Source organism: Saccoglossus kowalevskii, chromosome 19, assembly GCF_978046115.1.
Source record: "Saccoglossus kowalevskii chromosome 19, keSacKowa6.1, whole genome shotgun sequence".
NCBI classification, from domain to species: Eukaryota; Metazoa; Hemichordata; class Enteropneusta; family Harrimaniidae; genus Saccoglossus; species Saccoglossus kowalevskii.
Window position 1 is genome coordinate 26,448,941 of NC_140659.1, and position 26,728 is coordinate 26,475,668.

Genomic DNA, 26,728 nt, shown 5'->3' on the forward strand with positions numbered 1-26,728 from the left:
CAAGGTTAATTACATATGGATATATTATTTGAGATTAAAGCAGATAATCAGTAACCGACACATGTTTCAATACTGTATATATTATTATTAAAATTATTTTGTTCATATTGCTGCATCTGACACATGGTTTCAACACGATTTTAAATAAAACTGAGCTTTTTATTGCTACTTTGTAATATTCGACCATACGTGTCAGATGTCACATGACCTTGCAAAGAACTTTTGATATCATAAATCCCATTTTCACTTTAATAGGATTCAAATATATTACAATACTCAGCAAACACGCTATATTACTGAAAGTGGGTGGATATGTCTAATTTCAAACATACAAACAATTGAATAAATACTTTTTTTTACTGAAAAAGAGAAATATTTTCCAGTAGAATTTCTAGACTGTGTTTCATCAGCGTATATACTACTGACTTCGCGGTGCTCTTGTTTGATTGAAATCACCTTTGTTTTCTACATCAGTGACTGTGATAAGTTCAGTCCAAAATCTAAAATGTAATTTAAATTCTATAAATACTCCACACTGCTGGTTTATGTAGCATTAAGTAATAGCCGAGGGAATCGAAAACCTTTTATTAATTGTTTTGAATATGTGTGATTAAATTTACCAAGTTGATGGTGTCGTTGCGTGTACCATGTGGACCCATGAACTTTTTTACGTCTTAATGGCGGTTCCGAAGGAGTTAATAAAGAAAGACCATAGAAGTCTATCGTCAGAATAAAACGGTGGTTTATATCCGATAACCTATAAGTGAACCACTTTTATCGAGGTATATATTTTAAAATGAGAAGGCGTGTGTGAATTTTAATGATTATAGAATTTATACTTCAAACGCAGTGCCGACTATGTTGAAATTCTCTAAGCGTCTTTGTGAAACACATTATCGTACAATCTGCCCACAACTTCATTTGAACGATTAAACAGTGGATTTCTCTAGCGACTACTACAGAGGGTCGTGTATATGTATATGGAATTGCTTTGGCGACTGCTGTAAGGATATGCTTGGAATCACTTAAACGATGGGAATACAATTAATTTGCGCCATACAATGCTATGGCTTTATGAAGTCATCTCAAATTGCTGCCGCACTTATTCCAATCAAGATAATAAAGAATCCTTTTAATATTATCAGAATTTAACTGACACAGATTTAAAGAGACACAACGTTTGCTTTGAACTGGCGTCACTACAATGCATATTAAATGTAATACCTCCGAAAAACAATTCAAGCGATCCATTTTTAAGTCAAGAAGATACAAATAACCCACAAAACAACTTACAAAACCAGTCAATGCAATTCGTACTTATACATGGTTTACCTAGGAAATGAAGTAGAGTAATGGGTATTTCCAGTTAACTGCTTACACGATACAAAAATACGTACTCGGTATGTAAAATGTCTTCTTCTTTATTTTATACCATACATAATATATATATATATATATGTTTATTCAGTACCATTGGCCATAGGCCATAATGTACAGACTTAAATATAACACAAATAAATAAATAGATCGTTTGACAAGAATAATCACTGCTACTCTGAATATTACAAATTTATACTTCACCTATGAATACCAAATAAAATTTATATTTCAGTTAAATTTCCCTCCAACAAACTATGACGTTTTTGTAAAGAGTAGAATACGTATTTTGCAAGATTTTGTATTGTATGTGTATTTTCAGATTGCAGTAGCAAAATAAATTTCCATTCAAGCGCTGGGCAATAGTAAAACTTGTGTATAAAACGAGTTCTAATTTCCTCAAATTTGGGGCATTGTAATAGAAAGTGGAACTCGTTTTCAATGAGATTACAACCAAGAGGACACAATCTTTGGTCAAGTGGTATTTCCAATGCCCTACCCTTTTCAATCATGAGCTCATGAGCAGATATTCTAAAACAAGCGAGAGATTTTCTAAAAACACTTATAGTAATAGAATCCAGATATTTTTCCCCGGCTAATAATTTTTTAAATTTAGAATAAGTGCATAATTTTGAACTATTACCAATCTGATCATGCCACTGTTGCTGGGAAATATCTAGACACCGTTGGTTAAACTGTAGCAGAAAACAATTTGGGTTATTCACATACTGGCTTTCCCATACGTGTGCAAAACCAAAATTACATAACAAATCCTTAACATATGTTGCCCAACAATTAAATCCCCTTTCTACCCTGTCATATTGATAGCCATAACATTCTTTTACTAAAACAGAGGAATCACCACCTATACATTTTAACCAATACCGAATTATTTCTTTGTTCACATGTGTTCTAATTAAATGTCTTCCCAATTCTCCCCTCACAGCAGAGTGTGTGGCCTTTGGGTGTACCCCTAAAACAAATTTACAAAATTTATGATGTACTGTTTCTATATCGTAAGATTTATGTGTTCCCCATATTGCACTGCCATAAAGCAGGATTGGGAGAATTTTGCAGTCAAAAACACGAAACGCAATAGCTGGTTTGAACCCATCATATTTGTAAAGAATACTTTTAATACTGTGCATGGCTTTCGTTGCTTGTTCAGCAATGTGTTTTTGGGCCTGAAACCAGATACCTGAACTAGAAAAAAGAACCCCCAAATAGTTATATTTTGAGACTATTTCAATTTCATTCCAAAACCACTTTTCAGATTTCTTTAGTCTACCCGATTTGCGAAAAACAACAATTTTTGATTTATTCAAATTTACTGTCAACCTCCATCTTTTACAGTAATTTTCTAATCTATTTAGAAGACGCTGTAGACCAATGGGAGATTTACTAAATAATGCGAGGTCATCAGCATATAATAAATACATTAATTTTAAAGTGTTTACATAGATTACAGTTTCACCACCTTGTGTAAGAGCTTTTTCTATATCATTTATATAAAAACAAAAAAGTAATGGGGAAATAACTGAACCTTGTTGCAGGCCTGTTTCAATTTTAAACAGATCAGGCACACCATGTGGGGTTTTAACTACTGCCTTAACATGTGTATACATTGAGAACAAAGTTGTTAATAGTCTGCCTCTCATAATGCAATATACATACCTTCATTTACAATATTCCAATACACAATGTTGTATTTCGGGTGTATTTTAATTTGTAGCTTCCGAGATTGCTGACATGGCAATTTGTTTACATTTGAGCTTAAACAACAGGCAGGGAGACAACGCACTTAACATTTTGCTCTTTTTTTGAATAACTCGATGTTTTATGCGACTTTTTAACTGTTACAGATCCACGAATATATCACATTGTCCGTACAAGTTTTGTGTTGTTCGCTGGTGAGTCGGTAGATGTTTTTTCTTAAGGCATTATACATTAATTTTATTGAAGCATGACAGTGACTGATGTATATAACCTTTAATATTATATAGTTATATTTTTCCCTGAGTAGAACATTAAGTTAAAGAATATAATTTGCATATGGGATTTGTACCACTCATGGGCTACGATTGCCATCACGTGATGATAGGTGTCATAACGCTTGCGTAACTTGCCAAGCCATACGCTTACCTCTAAGCCGCTGAATAAAACGTCCACTCATTCTTTGCTTTCTGTCATTTTCTAGACATTATATAACTAATTTTAATGAGGCATATAGGTTTGAATAACAGTGTCGCCGAACATAAGTCTCATCTGTAAGTGAGCTTAGATGCAGTTATAAGGTTGAACAATGCAACATGATTGGTTAAAAGAGTGTCTTGACATCTATCCATTTACAACAACTCTCATATGTGGGTACAGTGACATTGAAGCCGTGAAATTATTCACACATTTCACACGCGCCTAATTCGATAAGTGTGCCCATGAAAGACAGTAATTCCCTTGATATAAAACCTCACACTTGCCGCGCGCACGTTGCAATTTGTTTACGCGTTAGATACATCAAACACCGCGAAACGCGAGTACTTCACAGGGAAATATAGTGATTTCATCGTCTTTGTTGCTGAACCCGCGATGGTACAAAATCGGCATGATATATTGTTCTACCGAGACATAAGACGAGACAGCAAAATACTGAAGACGTTTTTGTTTTGTTTTTAAACTTCTAAATGCAATGTAACAATGCGCATAGATGAGATACTATTTTGAGCATACACAGAAAATACACGTATAAAGCTGAAAACAAGTAACAACGTTTGTATAAACCATAGATCTAAGATCTATGTATAAATGCAAAGGGAAGTGTTTTGCCAGGTTACACTGTCGTTCAGTAGTGCACGTCTTGTTTGGAAAAGTTTATCCGCTGGAATATCCAATGTTACACGTAATAGGCATTATTATACCCATTGATGCCGGAATCTGTAAATATAGAACATAACCCCTACACAGAGACACACGTGCGCACTTAATGACTGCCAAAGGTCAGTCCATTAATAATACTTGTATGGGTATCGCGATACAATAGAGGGCCTTAAAATCAGATAATCACAACTTTCATTTCCAAATTGTCGAGACTGTATTTAACGAGTAACAGGGGTCAGGTTATGTCAGTGTTTTTAGAGAACAAATGCTGCTGAAATTTGAGTGGCTACGATGTGGAGACTTGTTAGAATGTCAATTATTTCTCCTGTGTTCATTTTATGTTGCCAATTATACATGGCCGGGCAATAGAGTCATTGTACAGTGTAGTAAAACTTTGCGTGAGCCCACACGTATTTGTTTGACAACGCAAATTTGCATAAGTAACGCGTAGTTGAATGCCCCCACTCAAATAAATACTTGTTATTGCTCATTTATTAGATTAGTACTGTGCAACATACAAACATTTTTTTTGCGCATCTGAGTGTTGTCGTTTTATGGCATTGTTCAAACGTACGTAAATGATTTAGACAGATTCAGAACTGAGGGTCGCAGTAATTTGAAATCACGGACAAATCCTCAAATATTTAAAATTCAATAACTATATTTCACATTGTCGTTTTCCATAACGCCAAGATGGTTAGAAGAGAGCCGTTAACACAGGATTATAGAATAACTCACAATATATACTTTAGTTTATGCAAATTACACCGACATTTCCTTGAAGAAAAACACAGAAGTTCATAGAAGAAAATTGGCAATAATCCAACTACGAACACATTCGGTAAATTCAATTACGACGACAATCAGAAATCAATGTCAATATTGATGCAGAAAAGTACAGCGACATTTCACTTGCGTGGACGGGTGCGGGCAACTGACAAGATTGCATTCACACTGATTGGTCAGACGCGGGGTCGGCAGATGACATGCAAAACATTAAGTGTTATTGTGCCAGGATTCTTTCTTAATCAAAGCAGTGCTTGCTACCGAGACCACGGACATTCAAATCACCACACAAATTTGACAAGAAAACTCAAGATGACAAAACAATTATTAACTGTAAGCTTCATATAAATATATGCGTCTCGGTGGATAATTATCACATCCGGGTGATAAACCTTCATATAACTACAGTTACAGTTAATGATTGGATTTTACTTCCAGGATAGATAATATAATTTTAAGATTGCAGCTTGTAAGGTGTGGGGGTAGTAACACTTGACAATCTGAATTATTCGGCATAGTCTTACAAAACGTTTTCAACACAAGCGCCGTGTTGCTTAGGGATTTGCTTCCACACACCTGTCCGAGTAAATAAAAAACGACATTTTGTCTTCACGATCAAATTAACCTAACGCAACGTAGAGGTTGCAAGGTCCTTATTGGATAATCAACCATTTAGGAACTGGTGCGCGTCAACAGTGAATCGTGGTGAATGATAACCAATACGAAGTTTGAGCGTAAGAAACGTCGTAGAAAATACTGTTATTTGCGTTCGCTGCAAAAACAATTCTCGGCTAATAAGTATGCCGACCATTCCCAGTTCACAGTTAAAAACGCTCGATAAACCCATGCCACGCACGTACATCGCAGTACTCTGCGGACACAGCTTAGCAAAAAAGTGTTAATTTATATCTACCCCATCGCCGTAAGATTATTTATTCTGAATTCCCGAAAGAGTCATAGACGCTTCCCCCCTGTATTATCTAATCCTCAGAGTGTTAACGTTATTCAATGACTTGACAATAACCTATACATGAATTACGTATCTTAGTCACCTTTGCTTTTCTTGGACATATATCTAACTGATTGCATCCTGAGTGGGCGTATATGTCTGTGGTTTACATCCGTATTGTAAGATGGTATGTCTTCGTTTAACATCCACCGATTACGGTCACCATTGTTACATCATACGTACTTGTTATGCTTTTTTGTGAGATTTCGTTAACAAATTATCAAAATAAAAGTATTCTTGAGCTTATCTGGAAACGTATTTAAGTAAGAATTTATTAATAAAATATCACCAATGACTACAAATATAAAAAGCTATTTATTTTCAAACCTTTCAAATTATACAATTGTTCGCGTAACTGGTAATCGATATACGGTTTATGTACTTATTCGGAGGACATTGGCAATCGATAGGACTAACACGGTTAATTAAATATTAAAGTTAATCGTGAACGTGGGCGACTTCATTTGTAGCGATTGATGCGTGAACTCACCGATAGTCAATACGTATGAGAAACAGAAGAGAGGAGAATACACGAACACCAGTGCCACCATTTAACATAATACGGATGAATATTCATTGCAATCACATATAAGACCGACTGTCATCTTTTTACAGTACTATTTTTGTGTGGGTGTTCAACGTTTATCGCCGCACATCCTCAACACTTTTACCGTTTGACATTTACCCGAACTAAGACGCCAAAATGCAATACCCGCAATCTTTACAGCAATACTAGTATGCGCCTTCGTACTTGCCGTCAAATCATTGAGCATGCGCACACGCACAATGATTTGACGGCAATAACCAGTCGTTCAGACCCTAAGATAAAATAATGGCGTTTTCGCTCCGGTTGTATATAAATGTACGTGTTTTTTGTTAGTAAAATAACTTATGGATGACATTGTCACATCAGATCGTGAACTAGTGCTGATCAGTGAGCGACATTTCGCATGCTGGTTGTCATAAACATATGACGTCACAGAGCGACGGCCTGTACTATTTTTTAGACTGTCCTCCAAACACCTCATCGAAAGTACGAGAGCCACGAGACCCACGAAACTTGCTTCTATGGTCTATTGATTTCTAACTAGAAGTATAAAACTTATGGTGCTATATCTCTGTTTATTTAACTTTTACCTATTGTGTATCCAGCAGTTGCAGCGTTAGTATCTATTTGTGTATTCGATTCAATTTCGTAAGGTACTCATTGAGTACAATTTATTTTAACCAGATCGTATCGTGTACCATCATTAGGTAAAGAAATGGTACACACATTTGTATTCGTTCTATTAGCGCCACGCGTATATGATTTGTTTACTTGATTTGCATAAGTAGTTTAGGTCAACTTCACCAGTAGTCGATATTTATGTCACGGCTAACGCAAGATACATGTAATAGAAGTTTAAATATGCATATGAATGTTATTACAGTGAATACTCACTGAATATTGTACTTGTATAATGGCGTCTTGTCACGGAGTCACAATGACAGTATCTGTCATTTTATGTTTCCATAGAGAGTGTGAAGTACCATACAAGTAACGTGTTACATTTGTCTGGCATTTTGCGTAATATTGTGACAGGGTGTATATAAAGCTTAATCGCCACAGAAAACTAATTTCATGTGAGGTGGATGGATACGCAAAAAACCCGTACACAGGTTTGCACGAGTCGTACACACGCTTTAATGATTCGTCTCGTATAGAAGAGGACTATTGCCATTAAGAAGTTACGATTCACCTTAGACGACTTGTAACACTCAAACCCGTTTATTTAACCTATAGTTTGTAGCTTTTTCCCTGAGTCTATTTTTCATTAAACACGAAAAGTTGGTAAAATTCGACACAGTCGAGCTCGTCATAACACAATCTGAGTATTAGTAATCACGAAGTCACCACGAGGCAATTGATATTCTGGTTTGCTAAGGTCGTTTGAGCAGTTGATAGACCGCAGCACCTCACGGAATCTGCCGTTGCATTTCATGGTGATTCGCTGCCTTGATAATCACCGACGGGTAGAAAAAGACACATTAAATCTACTCGGAAAATCTGGTGACCTCTGGGTTCTTAATTTGTTCACTCAATACTCTTTTACAAAATAATGATCTGTAACACCAATGATCCCACAGGTGTCACGTTAGATTGCATTTACTTTTACACACACTATATGACTTTAACGAGTCGAATAAATGTGGGTAAACGCTAGATGTTATAGTTAGTATCATGCGCGCATCTTAGAACGTGAAGCAATAAAAACAACAAAATTGAACCCCATAGCTTTGTTAGTATTGATCGATTCTCAATGAATTTTTATTCATCTCGGGTATCTTTTAAAATAAAAACGTCCGAGTGATTTAGATTATTTTCTAAGGGGTAATAATATTATATCTCCTTCAGACATCAAATTATGATGAATAGCGTTCGTTTGCGCAAGTAGAATTCCGCGATCTAAATGACAAGTAGAACCTTTTCAATTGACTTTACGCATATCTTAGCACATGACCGGCCCCAGGACTAATAAGTGAAAGAAAATAACTCAATGTCCGCCAATGTTTCTCGAGTAAGGTTTAATTTATAACCACAATTAATTAAGGCAACTTCCCTTAATGGTCGTAAAGCATGAGTATAATTTCCACATTAAATCATCAGATACCCGCTCGTATTAAACACAACCGGATCGAGCGTCTTCTTTGTCAATAGCCCGCGGTGAATATTTTATCATCGGCTTTTACGGGGGTATGGTACGAGGACTAAAAAAACAGTCCGATAGCGGCGCACTATACTTGTTGAGTTGAGGATGTGTAGATATGTGAATCTTTGCTGTCTAACCGGTTCGAAACACACTGCTTTATTTAGTGAAGTACGAGAACACAGTCTAAGTATAGAATAGAAAAGGGATGGAAAATAAACGTAGAAGCGGGGCCGATAAGCGTCTAGATTTCTATGCTATTTAGATCCGACAACTAACAAACAGCTGATTTTGTGCAAAGTCAATTTGAATTCAATATTTTGGCATCACTTCACTTGGTACGAGAAAGAAGGTGACATTTGTGTAACGCTATTCAAGCTCGTTAATGCGTTTTAAACTATAGAAGTGAAATTAATCATAAAGCCAGTATCATGATGAAAATGGAACATCAAAATCAGATGAAATGGAAATATTAAAAATAAAGGCAATAACAACAATTAAAATAGAAGATTCTGTAAGACAATGCCGGAATGGAAATAAAACTTCACAAACTTACAATACCAATATGGCTTGAAACATATCCTACACACTAGTCTCGGTAATTTCAATAATTAGGTTTAAAAGCCAGAGTATGAACAAAATAAGTAACTACTGTGTAACTTACGCATGTATGCACAAACTCGGACAAGCTGTTTTTACAACACAATTCAATCACCACCACCAACAGCTTGCTTTCCACACAACTTGTTCTCGGTGACTGCGGGGAAAAAAATAAACCTCAAATTGTAAACTTTGTCGTGCCATGAAACAAAGTTAGTTCAAATATTGTGACAGGAAATGTCTCTGACACAGACACTTGATATGCGTACATTATTCATTGGTTGCCCAAGTCAAAAATGAAGAGTAAGTTCATCCCAAGCCAAGAAATGATTTATGATGTTACGAAAGGAACCAGCAAATTGTGATCTGACGTATCGATCTAAAATCATCCATGGCATAAGCGTATTGGACATATGATTATACAGTACCGACAATAATGCAAGGTTAATGTCCACTACGTTACCTTACAGGTGATTCAAAGAACTGTATGATCAGCCAATAAATAAACTCGGCGCCATTCCGTGGTCAATAGCCAATAAATAAACTCGGCGCCATTCCAAGGCCAAGAGTGTTAAGATGCTCGGCGTAACACAGCAAGACACACAACATAATGCTTTATTTGTGATTTGTGTTTCATTAGGGATGTTTACCGCGTTTAACACGCTGTTTCACGTGCTATGAACGGGATCGATTACTAGTATATGTTTGCATATATGAAACAACGAACCATCAAACAAACACAAATTATCTTGCCATAGTAACAGTGTATTTTTCAAAACGTGTAACCGCTGCTTGTAGAACATTTTTTAATTACATTAATGTTATTCCTAGCGTAACCTATATTCTATCTCAACAAACTGTGATATTTTCATTTCGATAAACACGATTCAAGCGTCGTAGTTTACATATGGTGCTGTTATTCATTTTGAAAAACCGCCTGCAGTGCGATAACATAGTATGTTAGGGTTGATAGCATGACTTCTGGTGGGCGTGAGCATAACGGTAAATACGGTACATAGAGCATATTTATTTGATATATATCGGGTATACAGCGGATTTGACGTCTTTTTATAGCCAATGATCGTTGCCTAGTAGGCTAAGTGACTTTATTAACCGTTTGGTATATTTGTATGCGGGATTTGTGACACTTTTAGCGAACTATCGACACTGGAATATTTATTTTGTCGAATATTCCCGTTTTTCATTTAGGTCAGCAAACCAGCTGACAGCCTTTTCAAAATCTCCTCCATACTCGCATAGTGCATACTCTAAATTACTGAAATATATTGATTTCCCGGTCTATACATGGTCAAACATGTCATAAGAGAATTATACATGTCCAGAATGCTAATGGTGTCACCAACACTTGGAATGAATACTAGGCATGCGTTCTATTATCTTGTGTAGAATGTATCACGGGGGTATTGTATCAAAGAGGGTTTAAAAGAATAACAGTAACGGTATACTGCGATGGATGGTGAGCCACCGATCGATGTTGAACTATGAATAAACACATGTCCGTGTTTAATTAATTACATGTAGTTGTGGTGGTGTTGGCTTGAGCGGGGTTAATTCCTACTAATTGTTATCAACCGGCCGGCCTTATTTAACAGAAAGGAGGCACACTGCAATACATTTTCCAATCCCACGCACGTATAACCCCCAGTGGAACTGTATTCAGACTAACCAATGTTAGTTAGAGTGAACCATGTCATTTATTTCCACATGTCATCACACCCAATACGTCATTGCACGCAATTTACATATTTCAGTATTACAATAACACTTGTTCGGTAAGGATGTGGAAATTATCACAAAACGCAATATATGTAGATTAAATTGAGAAAAAATAAAGTAAATAATTGATTTGATGTGATACAAACACCACGTTAAACGGAACCTTCAATAAAGATTAAATAAAATGCAAATGTATTGATGTAACTTGCTTTCTCTTCTATTTTAAGGCGAGAAAGACTATTGGACGTATTGAACAGGGTCACTGAAACATGTCCAGCTGTTCACTATATAGTTCAAGTTGCCATGGGAACACCGAGACAAACACCTCTTCACTCGACTTATTTGACCGATGAGCCGTCGTCATTCTGTAACATACTTTTGGTACGCCGACTGATTTAGTTGTGGAGTGTCATCGAATTTGGTAACTTAAAGCGCATGCCCAGGATCGCATGTTGATTTATATTTGTCGACCTCTCGATAAATTTAAATAATCAACACTTAATACCTGTATTATAGATTTTGTATCCAGATGTGAATAGGATTAGAATGAGAAAAGCGTTATAATATATGAACAGTCATTTCAGCATTTCGTATTGTGTTCATCTACGTCCGCACTGAACGAGGAACGAGAATAACTGAACAAGCTGTCCATTGGATAACATCCGACCTTCCAAATAATGAATACAACAGCAAATATCACAGAGTATTACCCGTCTCCTCCGTTTGACCCTGGACCAACATGGTCAATTGTGCTGAAGAGCTTTCTGTTCTTGGTTATTGTTATTATCACGATCGTCGGCAATGCTATCGTCATCACTATCGTATTCAAGAACCGTAGTATGCGTAACGTTACCAACTACTACATAGTCAACCTGGCGGCCGCCGATTTGCTCATAGCCTCTTTCACTGAGTGGGCTTTCGTAGTGGACCATTTCACCCGCAACTATCCATTCGGGGGATTCATGTGCAAGTTCAGTTTCACTGTTCAAGGTGAGTTTTCTACAAGTGTATGTTGTGTGTGGTATACATCAGTTGCGTGATCTGGATTGACAGCCTATTCAATTCACGGAACGTAACGTTATCGTCACTAATCCATCATACATGTATTTCAAATACCACGTGTAGTTTGCAAAATAAAACAAAACACACACACAAGTTTCTCTGTTGAACAGTGTGTATTAAACATCGTCCTATTTTAAGACTCACCTCTTATTTTGATAGTGACTTGGGTCAATTCACCACGAAATACTGAATACACAACAGTACATTGATTGAGGTAATGTCGAAAGTGTTTCAGCCCCGTTTTTGTGTATTAATTCGCAATGATACATTATTCTGGCGATTTCTGTACCAACCTTAATATATTAGGAATAGAAATTTACATAAGTGAAATGTATGTCAAATTTTATTTGTGGTGCTAAATGTGTAATCGCGTATTATCGTGAAACATACAACATTACTGCTAGTCTATCGATTGAGCAGGGCCACACAACACACATTTCACGTTAACGTGAGGGTACTCTTCCCCGCTACGTACGCGTATACCTTAAAACAGCGAACGGAATTTATTTTGTTATGGAAACATCTATGTTGTTTACCAAGAATGATGTTTGCGCATTACTCTGTGCTGTCAATTCGACATTTATGAATATCGCGACTATAAATTCAAAATGTTATGCTTCAAAGTATAAAATAGTTAAACTGGGTAATTATGTAAATATGCTGCTTGTTTGGTTTTGATACGTTTGTCAGGGCCATCCTATGATATAGGGTGTAGATCCTGCATATTATTGACTATCGCGATAATAAAATCATTCACTACTCGATTGTTCATTGACATTTAATTTAAATTAATAAATATGTGTGACTTTTAAAAGTGTCACATACTGTTTTTGACACACCATCAACTCTACGCTTTTTACTCAAGAATAAATACGTTATTAGACAAAAATAAGATTAATGGAAAGCATTGTTTCATAAAAATGAATAGAATTTTCTACTAAATCGTCAAAATCATAAGTACACATCTTACATGTGATTTATTCACAGTGTGCTACTAATACGATTTCTTTTTAATCATACAAGTCAATGGTGAAATGGCTGAAAAATCACAGTTTTCCATATGTTTTGTACAAAATGTTTTTCGGCGTCCGTATACTTTATTTCGGCTTTAACATCAAATAAAAACATACTGCAAGAGTCAAGTAAATCTGACCATCTGTCAAAAATATTGACAACATAAGGCAATGTAAATGTAGTTGTGAACGTATCTTGTGTGCGGCAAAGTAATACAAGTCTTTCCTCCAGCGCATCGTCGCTATAATGCCTTGGTTAAATTTCGGCTCATGTCTTGTTCTTAAAGAAGTTGGACATTCATGTAAAATTTTTCTGATTTCTGAGCCTGTAAATAATACAGACAAATCATAGGAAATCTGCATTTAAAAAAAATATGATTAAACATTGATAAACATCTACCAGTTTGACTTCGGATACAGTGTTGTATGCCATCAACGTGATATTTAAAACGTCATATTCATTATGTGGACTTCAGCACGTATATTAAACATCGTCAGTATATTCAGAATATCCGAACATGTCGACGAATTCCAACGTGATGCTTAATTTAATGAAATATCCAATAATTTCGAATTAATTTTGAAATAAGCAATAAAATTGTAAACCAACTTTAAGCAACTTCTCTGTGGATGAGTCTAAAAACTGCTTCAATCATTAACCTTTGCGTCAGAATTGCTATTAAATTTACATGGTTATAGCGGCGAGAATATTTGATACTTGACAGGGATCAAAAGATTGTACTAATGTAGAAGAATGTCTACAATGTGTCTTAAGTCATATTTCACCAAGCCTTCTCACGTGTTTGGATCACCACATGATGGGGAGGGGAGACGCTCGGAAACAATACACGTACATGGCTATAAATATTAAGTCATTGTATATGACATAGTCTTCGTTCTTTTGTTAGTGACGGTATCAGTAAATACAATGTATGATACATCAATTGATTTGGAACCAAATATCAAAACGAAACATGTGTGTTGTTCATACCAAATCAGTTAAAGCATGTCTGAGAAATGGTTTATGACATTTTGTGTTGCTACCAGTCTGCCAAAAGTCATCGAGACAAAAAACAAATAATCGTGCTAACGTATACCATTATATTGTCGTGGGAAACGGTTGATGTTCAAATATTGCAATTTTATGGGATTTTTTTTAACAAATTGGGCGCTCATTAGCTAAATTTTCTCGAGATCTAAAAATGACTAACGGACATTATGCAACCCATTATTCTTTGAATATCTCTGAGAAACGGACAGAACACTTTACACGGCCATTTTGAATCAAAACACGAAACGAAATGACGTGCACCAGTAACCTACCATGATTACTTTCAACACTAAGTTTGAATGAAATCAATCACGAAATGACCGAGAAACGGTTGATGACATGTTTAATTGTAGAGTTTCTGGTATTTTAGGGTCAACGAATGGCCGTCGGTTGGTTAATGGTCAATCAAACGAAAAACAAATTGACGTGCATATGTATCCCAATAGAATTTAAACTTCGAACAAAATCGGTCCAGGCATGTCCGACAAATGACGATGGATGGACGCGTGGAACCCCAAACAGTTTCAATTTATGACTTGTTGATGAATTAAAAAGTATAAAAAACGAAACATTACTGGTCAAAGTCTTATGCTGGGAGGTGTGTGTAAAAATAGATATCTGGGAAACTGCAGTATATAAGATATATATATATATATAGATATATATATATATATAGTTGCATTATTTATTCCTTTTTCTTATAATTTGTTTTATTTCAGTTTATTTTTATTATAGTTTATTTTTATTGTTATTTGAACTTTCTAGCCTCCGCGCCGTAAATACACAAAACTCTTTAACCGGAATTAGGTTTATAAATTTCTATTATCTGCGTAGTAGCATTTCATGTAATTTTTACCGATATATTTGGGTTTGGTGTATGGGTCATAAAAATAGTTGTTTTAACATATGAAAAGTACACACCGAGCATGCACGTCTGATTTTAAGTCAAACGCATGTGTTCTATTAATCTAACCAGAACAGTGTATATCTCTAAACTGACCAGAAATGAACACCTTCGTTTTTATTTCTTTTCAATTATTTAAACTGCTCATCCAAATAACGTCATTAAATTTAAATCTTAATCTGCTACGTCTGTATCCTGGTTATATTGTTATAAATACATTATAATAACCGTAGTTCCAGGGATCGAGCAAATGTTTAATACCACAGCTGTTAACAAGTTAATCGAATGATCTTCGTCCTTGTGTTTGACGTATTATTTCCAATTGCACAAAGAACTCGTGTCTAAGCCACGGTGCGTAAATCTATGCTTTAACCATGGCAACGAACGTAAAATATGTGATATAGTACATCGGGTCGAACGTCCACACTCCAATGAAGAACGAATTAAAAAAACCACTGCTACACGTGCCATACGTCATGTCAAAGTTCAATATTGGTAATAACGTTGCACACACACGACCCTGCGCAGACAATGTGAAGCAGGTAAATCACACTACTATGATTTAATGGTACCCTGCGATTAATAGTGTGCAGTAAAAATAAAATGAAAACAATCTACAATAACTATTTTATTACCATTTGACGAGGTGAATGAACATTGAATACGTCTGGGTTTATGTTATTGTCGTTCGCTGGTATAATATCAAAATGTGTTGTCATAAATTGTTACGTAATGTTAAAATTAATACAAATCTTCAAAATGTGTTTGTTGTTTATTGGAAAAGAATCTATCTGACAAAAATATATTTTCATGTTAAGACAGTTTGAGCCAAATTCAACGTTTGCAATACTGAGCATATATTGCTGCCCATATATGCATTGCATTATGGGAGATAACGTCCCATTGTATATGATGGAAAACTTTTATTTCACTTTCTTGAAATTATTTCGACATGTTAGATTTCATATCAATAACATTATATGACGTTTTCATCTCATGACATCAAACAAACACTTTTGAGACATGAATTTACAATCACCATAAAAACCAGTGAAAAAATTATAATTTTTCAAGATATTCCTGACTTTTGAATCATCATTCGGTGACCCCTATCTTTGTTGTCATTTCCGGTACTCTGATGGTATGAACTGATAATAATATAAGACGAGCATGACACGTACGTTCGACATAAACCTCCTTAAAGCGTCATCTTATGAATAATGAATTATTCAGAATGTCCCAATAATTAAATTTTTAACGTCATACGATATTTTCCCTATTGAAATATTTATTGATTCGGTACAAGATTTTGAAATATAACGAAATCATACTGCCACAAAACAGCATGGTAAAATTTATTCAAAATAGCAGTATTTGAACCTTTGCGCGAAAAAGAGTTCGGTAGCCAATCGATACTCATAATACATATTAATGAGTGAAAATGAGTGCGGAACAATTAGACAACTCTATGTCATCAGGCGATGGGCTACAAATACGGATTTTACAGTCGCTGCAGATTAGAATTGTATTTTCTAGCAATATATGTGTGTGGATTATCTGACAGCGTGAACGTATTATAGTCCAAACTCTGTGAAATGTGACAGTGGGGGAGACATCACCTGGATCCACATGTCAGTAGAACTGAAACATAGTAAATAACGACACTAAAATGCGTGCGACAAAGTGGACATTAAATACGTATGATTAACTGACTATGTTTGAACAACGTCGTAACAAAACAACACGCAACACAACATTCCTATTGTGTAGAGTAGAATATCTGCGATTATTCCGGAAACACCCTCGCTGATAATCAGAGAGAAGGGCTGGTACTTGTGCATCTGTTGTTGCGTTCACAAGAGAGTGATTAAAACACTGACTGTGTTTGACACCCCCTCCCCTCTCATCGCAAATCATTGTGATCAATTTACTCTGACAACAATCAGGTTGGTAGTCCCGGCAATCCCGTGGCAATCTTCCACACGTAACATACGTGTTTGCTTTGAATATATAAAAGAAATGTCCGAGTACAGAGAGTTTTAATCCCACGCTCACGCCTTTACTGATCTTCTGATCATGCAAACCAAGTTATTTGCAACAGTGGACGCGATTGCGGAAGGCTTTTTTGGTGCGCGGTACCGGTCGTTCTCTCTCTCACGGCAGCCACTAGCGAATCGATGAATATCACATCAGTGAACATTGAATAGCACATGGCGAAATTAAAACAATTTAAGCAGTGTATATATCTTTTACTCGATTAATGCATACACGCACTTGTGGTTTAGATTACCGAAGAACGATGACAGCTGTAACATTTTCCGATGCCGAACAAGTACAATCGCTCAGTATATGTGTCATCTGAAACGTTGCATGTACATCCTAATCGTGTTTGTTTATGCTTATGAAATCCGTGATGGTGCATAGGTCGTTGACGAGAATTCAATATTCTGAAACAAGTATCGACTATAAATTACTATGTTTGTTTCCCCAACTTAAGAAATAACATAAAAGGCAATAAAGACCTTATCTGCGTTTTTTGTATTTACATTTTTTTTTGTGTTCTACGTTATTACTCAATTGTATATTGCTATACCCATGCTGTCGGGCAATAAGAAGTTACCATAGAGTCCGCAAGTCAAGTTATAATTAAACTACCTGCGAATTACTTAAATGTAATTTGTCTAAGTTTGATAATAGTGGGCCATTCCTTTCTAAAAAATACTTTAATGAGGTGTAATAATGAATTACTGTGAGCATATTGGCGTCAGAAGTGTTCATAGGAATAAATAATATTCACCAGCTCAAAGCCCGTATTCACCAAACAGAATAAAAATGTTGTTCAGTAACTATGCCACGGGCATGTTTTTATTATGTCCCCATACGTTCAGTACATTTTATTTTAACATTACGTGGCTGGAAAAAGAAAATATGCACACTGAGAGCCCTGCACATGCGTTGACCTCAGTTTTATTACAATCAATTGTCTGTAACTTTTACCATTTCGTGTTATATTCATAGTTGACTGTGTAGTCCAATCAGTATACTTAATAACGAAATGAACATTATAGTCACAATTATCAATCGTTTCAACACTTCGGCGCATGTGGCGCGTATCGAACATAGACCACCGCGCCATTTACGAATCAGACGAACTCAAATTTCCTATTCACGAAAATTAATGTAGCTTATTTTCAGCACCCGGCGTGCGTACAGTTTCATATCGTCATTATTCCATCTACGTTGACTTCTCGCGTCACATGATTTTCGCATTTATTCGAGCATGATGTTAAAATGATCAAACTGAGTATTTCATTTTAGAGGTAATCTATTTTGTTGCCAGACTGACAAGCTACTTTCACATGTGATTGACGAGGCGCTGAACCTTGATGACATATGTTTTTTTTCAATTTTGCTTGGCTTTTAGCATTTGACGTGAAAAGGGAAACAATAAAAGCTTTGTTACATGGAATACATATTGACAATAGGGAAGAGTAAAAAACAAATGTTATTATGTATCAATTCCTTCTGATTAAGCAATGCTATTAACTGCTTAACATGTGGACAAACATTTTCAGCGCACAGCTAATTATGAGTTAGTATATTCCAGTAGTATTGAATTCAAGTACATTAATTTGAATGTCTTATTTGAATATTTTTTTGCCAGATCATGTTTTCACTACAGAATATTTTCTAGCGCAAATTAAAATTGATAACCTTACATAAAAGCATTTTTCCAACGAATCCATATTTCATGTTTGTTTCTACTAACATGACCACAATTCTGTACATTGATTTAAAGCGAGGGAGTCGTCACCTGCGCATGCGTCAGATGGCCATAGCGTGTTATTGTTCCCAATTAAGCGTCTACCCATGAACCTTTGCGTTTTAGCGCGTGTTATCGTTGCTTGAGACTCTATTCCCGCGCGTGCACAGGTGACGACCCTCCCGCTTTAATATGCTGGTGTTTTGGGTGCCATATTATGGAGGGTTTAGCGGCATCCGGGAAATGTCGGCTGTTGCACTTATGTTGGCATGGGAAGAACTAGACACAAGTAACAGTGAGAATAAGACATACATTATAGCAAAGAGCAGTGTGGAAATAAAACTTCTATAGTTTGTGGAATATTTATGTTCTCCTCTGATGATGTAACGCTTAGTTTGACAATCATACCAAACTTATGAAAAGATAAGTTGGTGTCGTTATGTTCAGTTTCGTGTTTAGATCTATTTCAGGACACACTGTATCTACTAGGTATTACTAATACGCTAACCATTCAATTAACTATTATTAGTCGTATTTTGACATCTCCACGAAATCAATTAATTACAAGTAGAGATTATAAATATTAGCGGGGCGCTTCGGTTAATAGAGCTTCAAAAACAAACTGCATTTGAGTCGCACACGCGTATGCTAAGTCATGAAATCTCCTTTTAATATCGGGTGATGAAGTATAATTGCAAAAAAGCTCTACAATTTAAGACGAACGAACAAGATTTATCGCAATTTCATTAGCATGAACAGATCAGTGTACATATTGGTTTTCTTGATTTTCTGTTCAATCATTCTCGAATAATATAAGTGCATGGATTAGCAGGTTCAGGCAATCAGACATTTTGCGTGCATTCGTATGGACTTAATCGCTTCGTGACGACTGTTATACTAAAGTCTATGTATACGGTTCAGATTAATGATCCATTATTACAGTTAATATATACTTTGGGCAATATGGCAAAGATAAGGAATCAGTAATACACTAAAGCTAAAACTAATAAATTTTAAATAACATGTCAGTAATCACGAAGCGAATCAGTGAATTTGAACATACAAGCTGCAGATTTGTTTGATTTCTGAGCTGAAATTAATGTAAAAATAAAATGCATGTTACATTAAAGCGCGGTGGTCGTCGCGCAGTGCGTGTTAGAGTTTCATGTAAATAAACACGCATTGTATACGTCGCTACGATTCCCATATCGAACAGGACGCGACGCGACGACTGCCGCCCTTTAAAGATTCAAATTCACGCAACATCACTTGAGTTGCAGTGCAACAACACCAAGTAGCTAGAGGCAGTAATCCGCAGGAAAGGGGGAAATAGCAAATAGTTGCCCCTTTTTTATTTTCTGTAAAATACTCGTATTTGATTAATTGTAACCATGTATGAATTAGCCTTATATTTAAAACTGGTATATTGACGTCGATATGGAATTAATTGTAACCCTGCTTTTTTAAGTTAATACGTTTTCGTTTATTTGAGTTAAATTTACTGACCTGAATTAGCCCTGCTTTTCAAGTTGTTACATTGTCGACGATGTGGAATTCAATTTAGTGTTATTACTAAATTACACGTTGTAATATTTCGGTCTACGGGGAGTTTATTGTAGTATGGGACATGTGCATTGTCATCTATGGAGGGTAATTGTAGTATGACACATGTACATTATCATTGATGGTGGAATTTCATTGCCCAAAACCGTGATAAGTTAGGTAAAATTTTCGCATCAATTTGTGCAAAGTTTTTCATACTTCTAAAACAGTATTGCCATCCCAAACTACACTTATACTCTGTGGCCATGTGGTATAGTCTTAATTTATTTATTTTAAATCGGCCACAGAGATAATATACTACAAATATATCAAGTCATGAGCTACTTGTATGCAGGTAGACGTATTCTTATTGACATTATAAGTTTGACCTTATTATTGGAAATTTAATACATTTAGATTGACAGTGTACGTGATCAAAAATGACTATGATCGACATGTTTATGTAATCTTCTTATTCTTTGGAGAAGTCGACTACATGTTGTCTTCGACTTTATGTCACAGGGTACCACAGACTTAGGAATCGACGGGAGAATGAGGGATCCTATTGACTCTAGTGTTGTATTTTTGTATTCTGAACCAATTTAATTAAATTAAGCTGCTTTTCGTGTTTTTATCAGTTATTTTCTGTTATTGTTCTGCGACAATGTGAATACTTTAGACACGCAATAGCAAATAAGTGTGGTTATCATTATAGCAATGGTCTCGATTCCTACCTCAATTTAACCACTTCAGTGGCCTTCACGCACGACAATTTACATAGATAACGTGGAGGTGTTTATTACATGGTCTTGTATATTTACCGAACCGTACGATTTTGTGTTTTGTTTTGTTTTGTTTTGTTTTGTTCTGTTGTGTTGAGTCGCGTTGTGTTTTGTTGTATTGTAAAGTATTGTCGAAATCAAAGTTACGACACTGTGTCGACTTGTGTCGCATGCGCTGTGTTGTATTGTGTATGAAAAGCTTCTCTGATATTCAACTGTAATGTATTACGTGGTGCCGTGTTGTGTCGTGTAGATTTTGCTATAATAAGCTACCTCCCCAAAATATCAATCAACAACACGCTGTTAGTGTCCCCGGGGAGTAGAAATTCATCAGCAACTCTATTCAGATACACTTCACGCTAGTACCTGGGCATTCATCTTTCATATCCATATTCACGACATATTACAGACAGATAATTTCACTCAAATCGGTTTGTCTGCTTTCGAGTTATTCTATAGTGAAATTTCAATTCCATTGGACTGGAAAACATTTGTTAGCTCAAACAGACTAAAGTCAATTATTTCCCTAACATTACCTAAGTACTGTACGTCATCATTTTTAGAAGAAGCCTGCATTTTGATTCTGAATTCCCTGTGGTGCTTATCACTTGAGATAAATTACCTTCCCGAGCGGTTATTGCAAATAAGGATAGTCACCTAAAGCCCCATCCTATCGTGGTTTGCTTCCTTCGTTAAATTTGGGAGGATATTAATACCATGAATCAAAAGGTATGAGGTATTGGTTTGAGTTAAATGTAAATGTTACATCCGTCAAGCACCATTAGATATGCTTATACGAGATTGTCCACTACTATTAGAAACTATTACTCGCACATTTTCTTTTACACATGCGCATTTCAGCATATGTACCCGTATTTGTTGTAAATCTTGTAACACATATTCAATGTCCGATTCTATAAGTAAATACATATTTGGCTAGTATCTGACAGTATGTTTATGGAAAAACGTCAAAAATGACAATTGAACAGTAGTCTTTATAATTCATTATTTCAAAATACTTTAATTGAAAAACACAACAAAATGACGCACTGACAATAATGTAAAATGTTCGCAGTTCGTCGCATTCATAGGTATCCTCCAAGGAAAAATGTATGATTCGTTCTCTCAATGTCACCGAACAAAATTCCGATATATTTGCAACATAAACAAATCCATAGGAACCACGTTTAGTGCTATAAATCACAGTAATAACATGATATAAAAATATAATGTATCAACAACCGCCTATAATAAATGTTTGCATTTTACAAATATATCGGTTAATCGCAGGGCTATTCATGAAAATCATCAGAATTACATTGATTGCATAGAATTCTTTTGACTTAAGTTATATATTGGTCGTCACCAAGTCGTGTTCAAAAGCTACACAGTATTGTTCGGATAATCGAATATCGTTTGAATATTGTAATCTGTTCATGCACATGATTTTTGAATAAACGTATGGGTCACTTGGTATGACGGCAAATGTTATTAAACACTACACTCCAAATTATTGAAAATGCGTAATATGCATATTTTGTCAAGTTTACTAAATCATACAATTTTGTAGTATTATATATTGATCAATTTGAATATTACACTAGAACTGCACTAGATTGAACAAAATTGTGTTTTAATAACTCATTCTTTCCTTTATTATTCGCAGGGGTTTCAGTAATATGTAGCATTCTGACATTGACCGTGATCGCCGGGGATCGTTACTTTGCAATCCTCCACCCACTGCGTGCACGAATCACCGAACGAAATACCGGCATCGTGATCGCAGCGGTCTGGACAATCTCGATTCTAATCAACATACCGATAACAATCCACTTGACTTACGAAGAGCATACCTGGGACGATGGCGTGTTCCAGACATTCTGCTACGAGGATTGGGAATTCACGCCAGCGGAGGGATGGTACACACTCAGCTTGTTTGTTGTAGCGTACCTGGTACCGCTGGGAATAATGATGTTTGCATATCTGTCTATTGGAAGGAGGCTGTGGATTACAAGAGCTCCCGGAGAACGAATCGAATCAACAGTTGCGACCCAAGATAAAATGAAACGCAAGGTTGGAACGCTATGTTACTCAGTTACATCACAATTCACAGACACAATTCAGACATGTCTATCCCTGAGAACCATTTTTTGATCTATTCGGGCCATAATATAAAATACACAGTTAGTGAAATTAGTCGCAGGTACATTCTTCCATTGATATTACGCACGTTACATTTTATTGTGAAGGTTCACTAATCTAAACTTCTCTATTTTTCGTTTATTTAGGTTATTCGAATGTTGATTGTTGTTGTCGTCACATTTGCCATATGTTGGTTGCCATACCAACTATTTATGGTATGTATAGATTGGGGGCCTAACCTCGGGGTGAGTACAATTTCATTCATAATATTGCTGCTTTCTAAAACACAAAAAATTAAAAAAGCTGAGTTCACGACACGTGCTAATAATATATATACATACACACATGTAAGCAAACGATTCAAGCACTTCACAAACAATGTAGACTCCATAAAAAGGGCATTATTTCAAGATGTTGATAGTTTTACCCAATATATCTCGAATTATTATTAATAATTGTGATTTTTGATTTACGGGTATGTAAAACGAAATTACATTAACGGATGTAACTGATAACTTTTCCAATGAAATCCTTAGCACCCCGTCGGATAATTCTGGTAGTGATTTCTCAATCACAAAAGTGTAAACAAACGATAATCGGTGTATGTGAACGGCGATCTGTTATGCAAATGCAGAACAACACTTCTGAAAACAATCATTTGTATTTCCTTCGCAGGTCCCCGTACCGATAAAGAAAGATATCTTCTTCTACACCTTGTGGCTTGGATACGCCAACTCTGCGCTGAACCCATTGATATACTGCGGCTTTAATGAAAACTTTAGGCGTGGTTTCATTCAAGTGTTCTCTTGTCGTTGCTGGCGAAAGCGGAGAGGTCTCCGCCCAGTGAAGTCTTCGTACAACAGTCATACCGATGGTACTGTCTTAGAATCAGTCGCCTAGTAACAGTCTCATCTCCCGACTCCTAACGAGTATGACTGAGTTGTTCAATCTAAATATTATGAGGAGAAAGCATGAGGTATGGGAATATTTTCTTTTGAATTTAGTGCATCAAAGCACCGGTTCTGAACATCGATTGTTATATGGAATGCCTCTGTGTACTTTTCCACAGTTTACGCTGATACAAGTATTCATACTTAATCAAAATAATATTATATACGTTTAACAAGTTAACTAATTGTTATAGCTTGTTTTATCGAATAACTATTTATTGCTTTAGACTTTTAGATTTTCTTTTTTTCTTCAATTATATGTATATATCCGAAGTATTTTACATTAAGACGCCAATTAAACGGTGTTGTCAAAAACAATTGTTTTCAACGACATGAACTGTTAATAATCATTGAATTGTTCCTTGCCGCCTTGGCAAACTTGCACGATTTCTCAACAGTTGTAGTGGATTTGATCATTGGACTAATTATTATTATTAAAATTCAGTATTGTATGAACTTATGATTGAATTTTACTATCAACGAAGTTATCAAATTATCATTGTTTTTAGTAGTCAACTTTTTATGACAATAATCTAGTGTTTTATTACTGTATTTAGTAAAATATTATGACATTAGTTTTTTTTTCTGTTATATAGTCACGGGAATACATAGTGATGATCACTTATACTAATATTACAAATATGTGTTTCATACTTCATGTCCTATACTGATTGTCTGACATATCTGTAATTACATATGTGTTGATATTGGTAATAATTTGTTCTCATTTGTGCATTTTTATTCATAACAATTTAACGAAAACTATTCTGAGGCGAACGTAAATAGCTTATAGTTATATGTAAAACTAAAATTAGGCCCCTACAGTTCAGTACTCCCAGGAATTGTAAGTGGTTCATTGATAGTGGTCAGACCATATTACTAATTTTGGTGTCAAATCATTTAAAATTGTCTCAGACATGTCGATTATGACACGTCGATTATGATTATTCAAATATGCTTTATTCAGACAAGATAAACATGTTACCATGAAAACATGGATGATATTTTCTGATTTCCAAATTCAGATGTACACTTTTGTATTTTCCAAAAAAAAGTGGTGATTGATTATATATGAATTGTTAAAATAATTACAACTTTTGCAGAATCAGTTCGTTCTTCGACAGTGTTGTTGAATTTAATATATAGTTATTTTTGATGTCAGTAATTTACTGTATACGTGAAGCTTTATATTAAATATTGATGTACAGTTTCTGATTGTGCTGTTATTAGTAAGAGAGTTGTCTTCAACTATTTTGTCCAGAAGGTACAATCATTAAAGTAAGCTGCTAAAAATTGTATTACTTCATTCGCAATATGTAGAAAAGCAGGCGGTTAATGAGTCGTTAAGTTCACATTATAGTGTACTACCAGCCGCTGTCAATTTGAGAGCGGTTATTATTAATTAATTAAATAATTCATTCATTATGCCATTCATTATGCGATTTCGTCATATGCTGCGATCTGTTGAAAGTGAGCCTCCAAGACCCGTTGGATTCTAATATGAGGACATCGGTCTAACATGCAAATCAATCATATTGACACGTACACCCATTCACGCCTCGCATACAAACACGCACAAATGAGCGTACATGGTAAAATACTACTTTGCTATCAATATATGACATCGAAAACAAACATGCTGCACAACTGGCGATAAAACATTACTAGTGATACCTAATGCTAACATTTGGAAATACTTTATGTATTCTATAATGATTGCTGTGTGAAGTATTGTAATGTCCAATATTTATTTGTTTGATTGTATTTAGTGCCAAACAAAGCCTATAACACAGCTGAAACAGCTGCCCCTGTTAACTACAAACACACATGCAGTCTATCGCATCGTCTACATGTCATACCCGTAGACAGCCAGCCATGATGTTAATATGTCGTAGTTTTTTTTATAATAATTACTAGGAATTCTCTAGATGAAGTATATGGCGATGATGATAAACAGGTTGTTTCAAAAGCATTTTCTATTGAGCATGGTATTTACATTTGGGTGGGTGGACTTATTTGATTATATTATTTCTTAAGGAAAGGAACTTTGTTTTCATTGACAAGGGTAGACGTATCATTACTCACCATGGAAACACTTCACTTTTAATTTAAGCGGGGATTTGTATTAAAAAGCTTTTGTAGCAATTATTTTCGTATATTTTTATTTCTGTAATACTGAGGTGAAATGACTATTGTAGTACAAACTGAACATCCACAGAGTCCGCGTATTTTTTAGCTAGGTACATCGACATAACCTACACATGTACAGATGAAGTAATAATTTTGGTATCTGCAGTTATTGTGGTGTGCATTTACATTAGCATATGATTACATCACCTCATTCTGTGCTAATTAATGTTCATTCTATGTCAAATTAGAATATATATTGAGATGAACGTATATTTAATTGTAATTTAACATAAACGTTCATATAAACAGTTTTCAAACA

At 35.4% G+C, this 26,728-nt stretch overlaps 1 protein-coding gene across 1 annotated transcript in view; it reads left to right on the plus strand.

Moving 5' to 3' along the window:
* The window catches only part of LOC100376472 (substance-P receptor-like), a 63,079-nt gene extending 37,590 nt beyond the window's left edge, over nucleotides 1–25,489 (plus strand). Inside the window, exons 3-6 of the mRNA XM_002735349.4 lie at nucleotides 11,298–12,060; nucleotides 22,854–23,260; nucleotides 23,476–23,574; nucleotides 24,005–25,489. Coding sequence (XP_002735395.2) covers nucleotides 11,748–12,060; nucleotides 22,854–23,260; nucleotides 23,476–23,574; nucleotides 24,005–24,229 — 1,044 coding nt within the window. The 5' untranslated portion in view covers nucleotides 11,298–11,747 and the 3' untranslated portion in view covers nucleotides 24,230–25,489. The remainder of the gene's footprint in view (nucleotides 1–11,297; nucleotides 12,061–22,853; nucleotides 23,261–23,475; nucleotides 23,575–24,004) is intronic.
* Nucleotides 25,490–26,728: the final 1,239 nt, after the last annotated feature.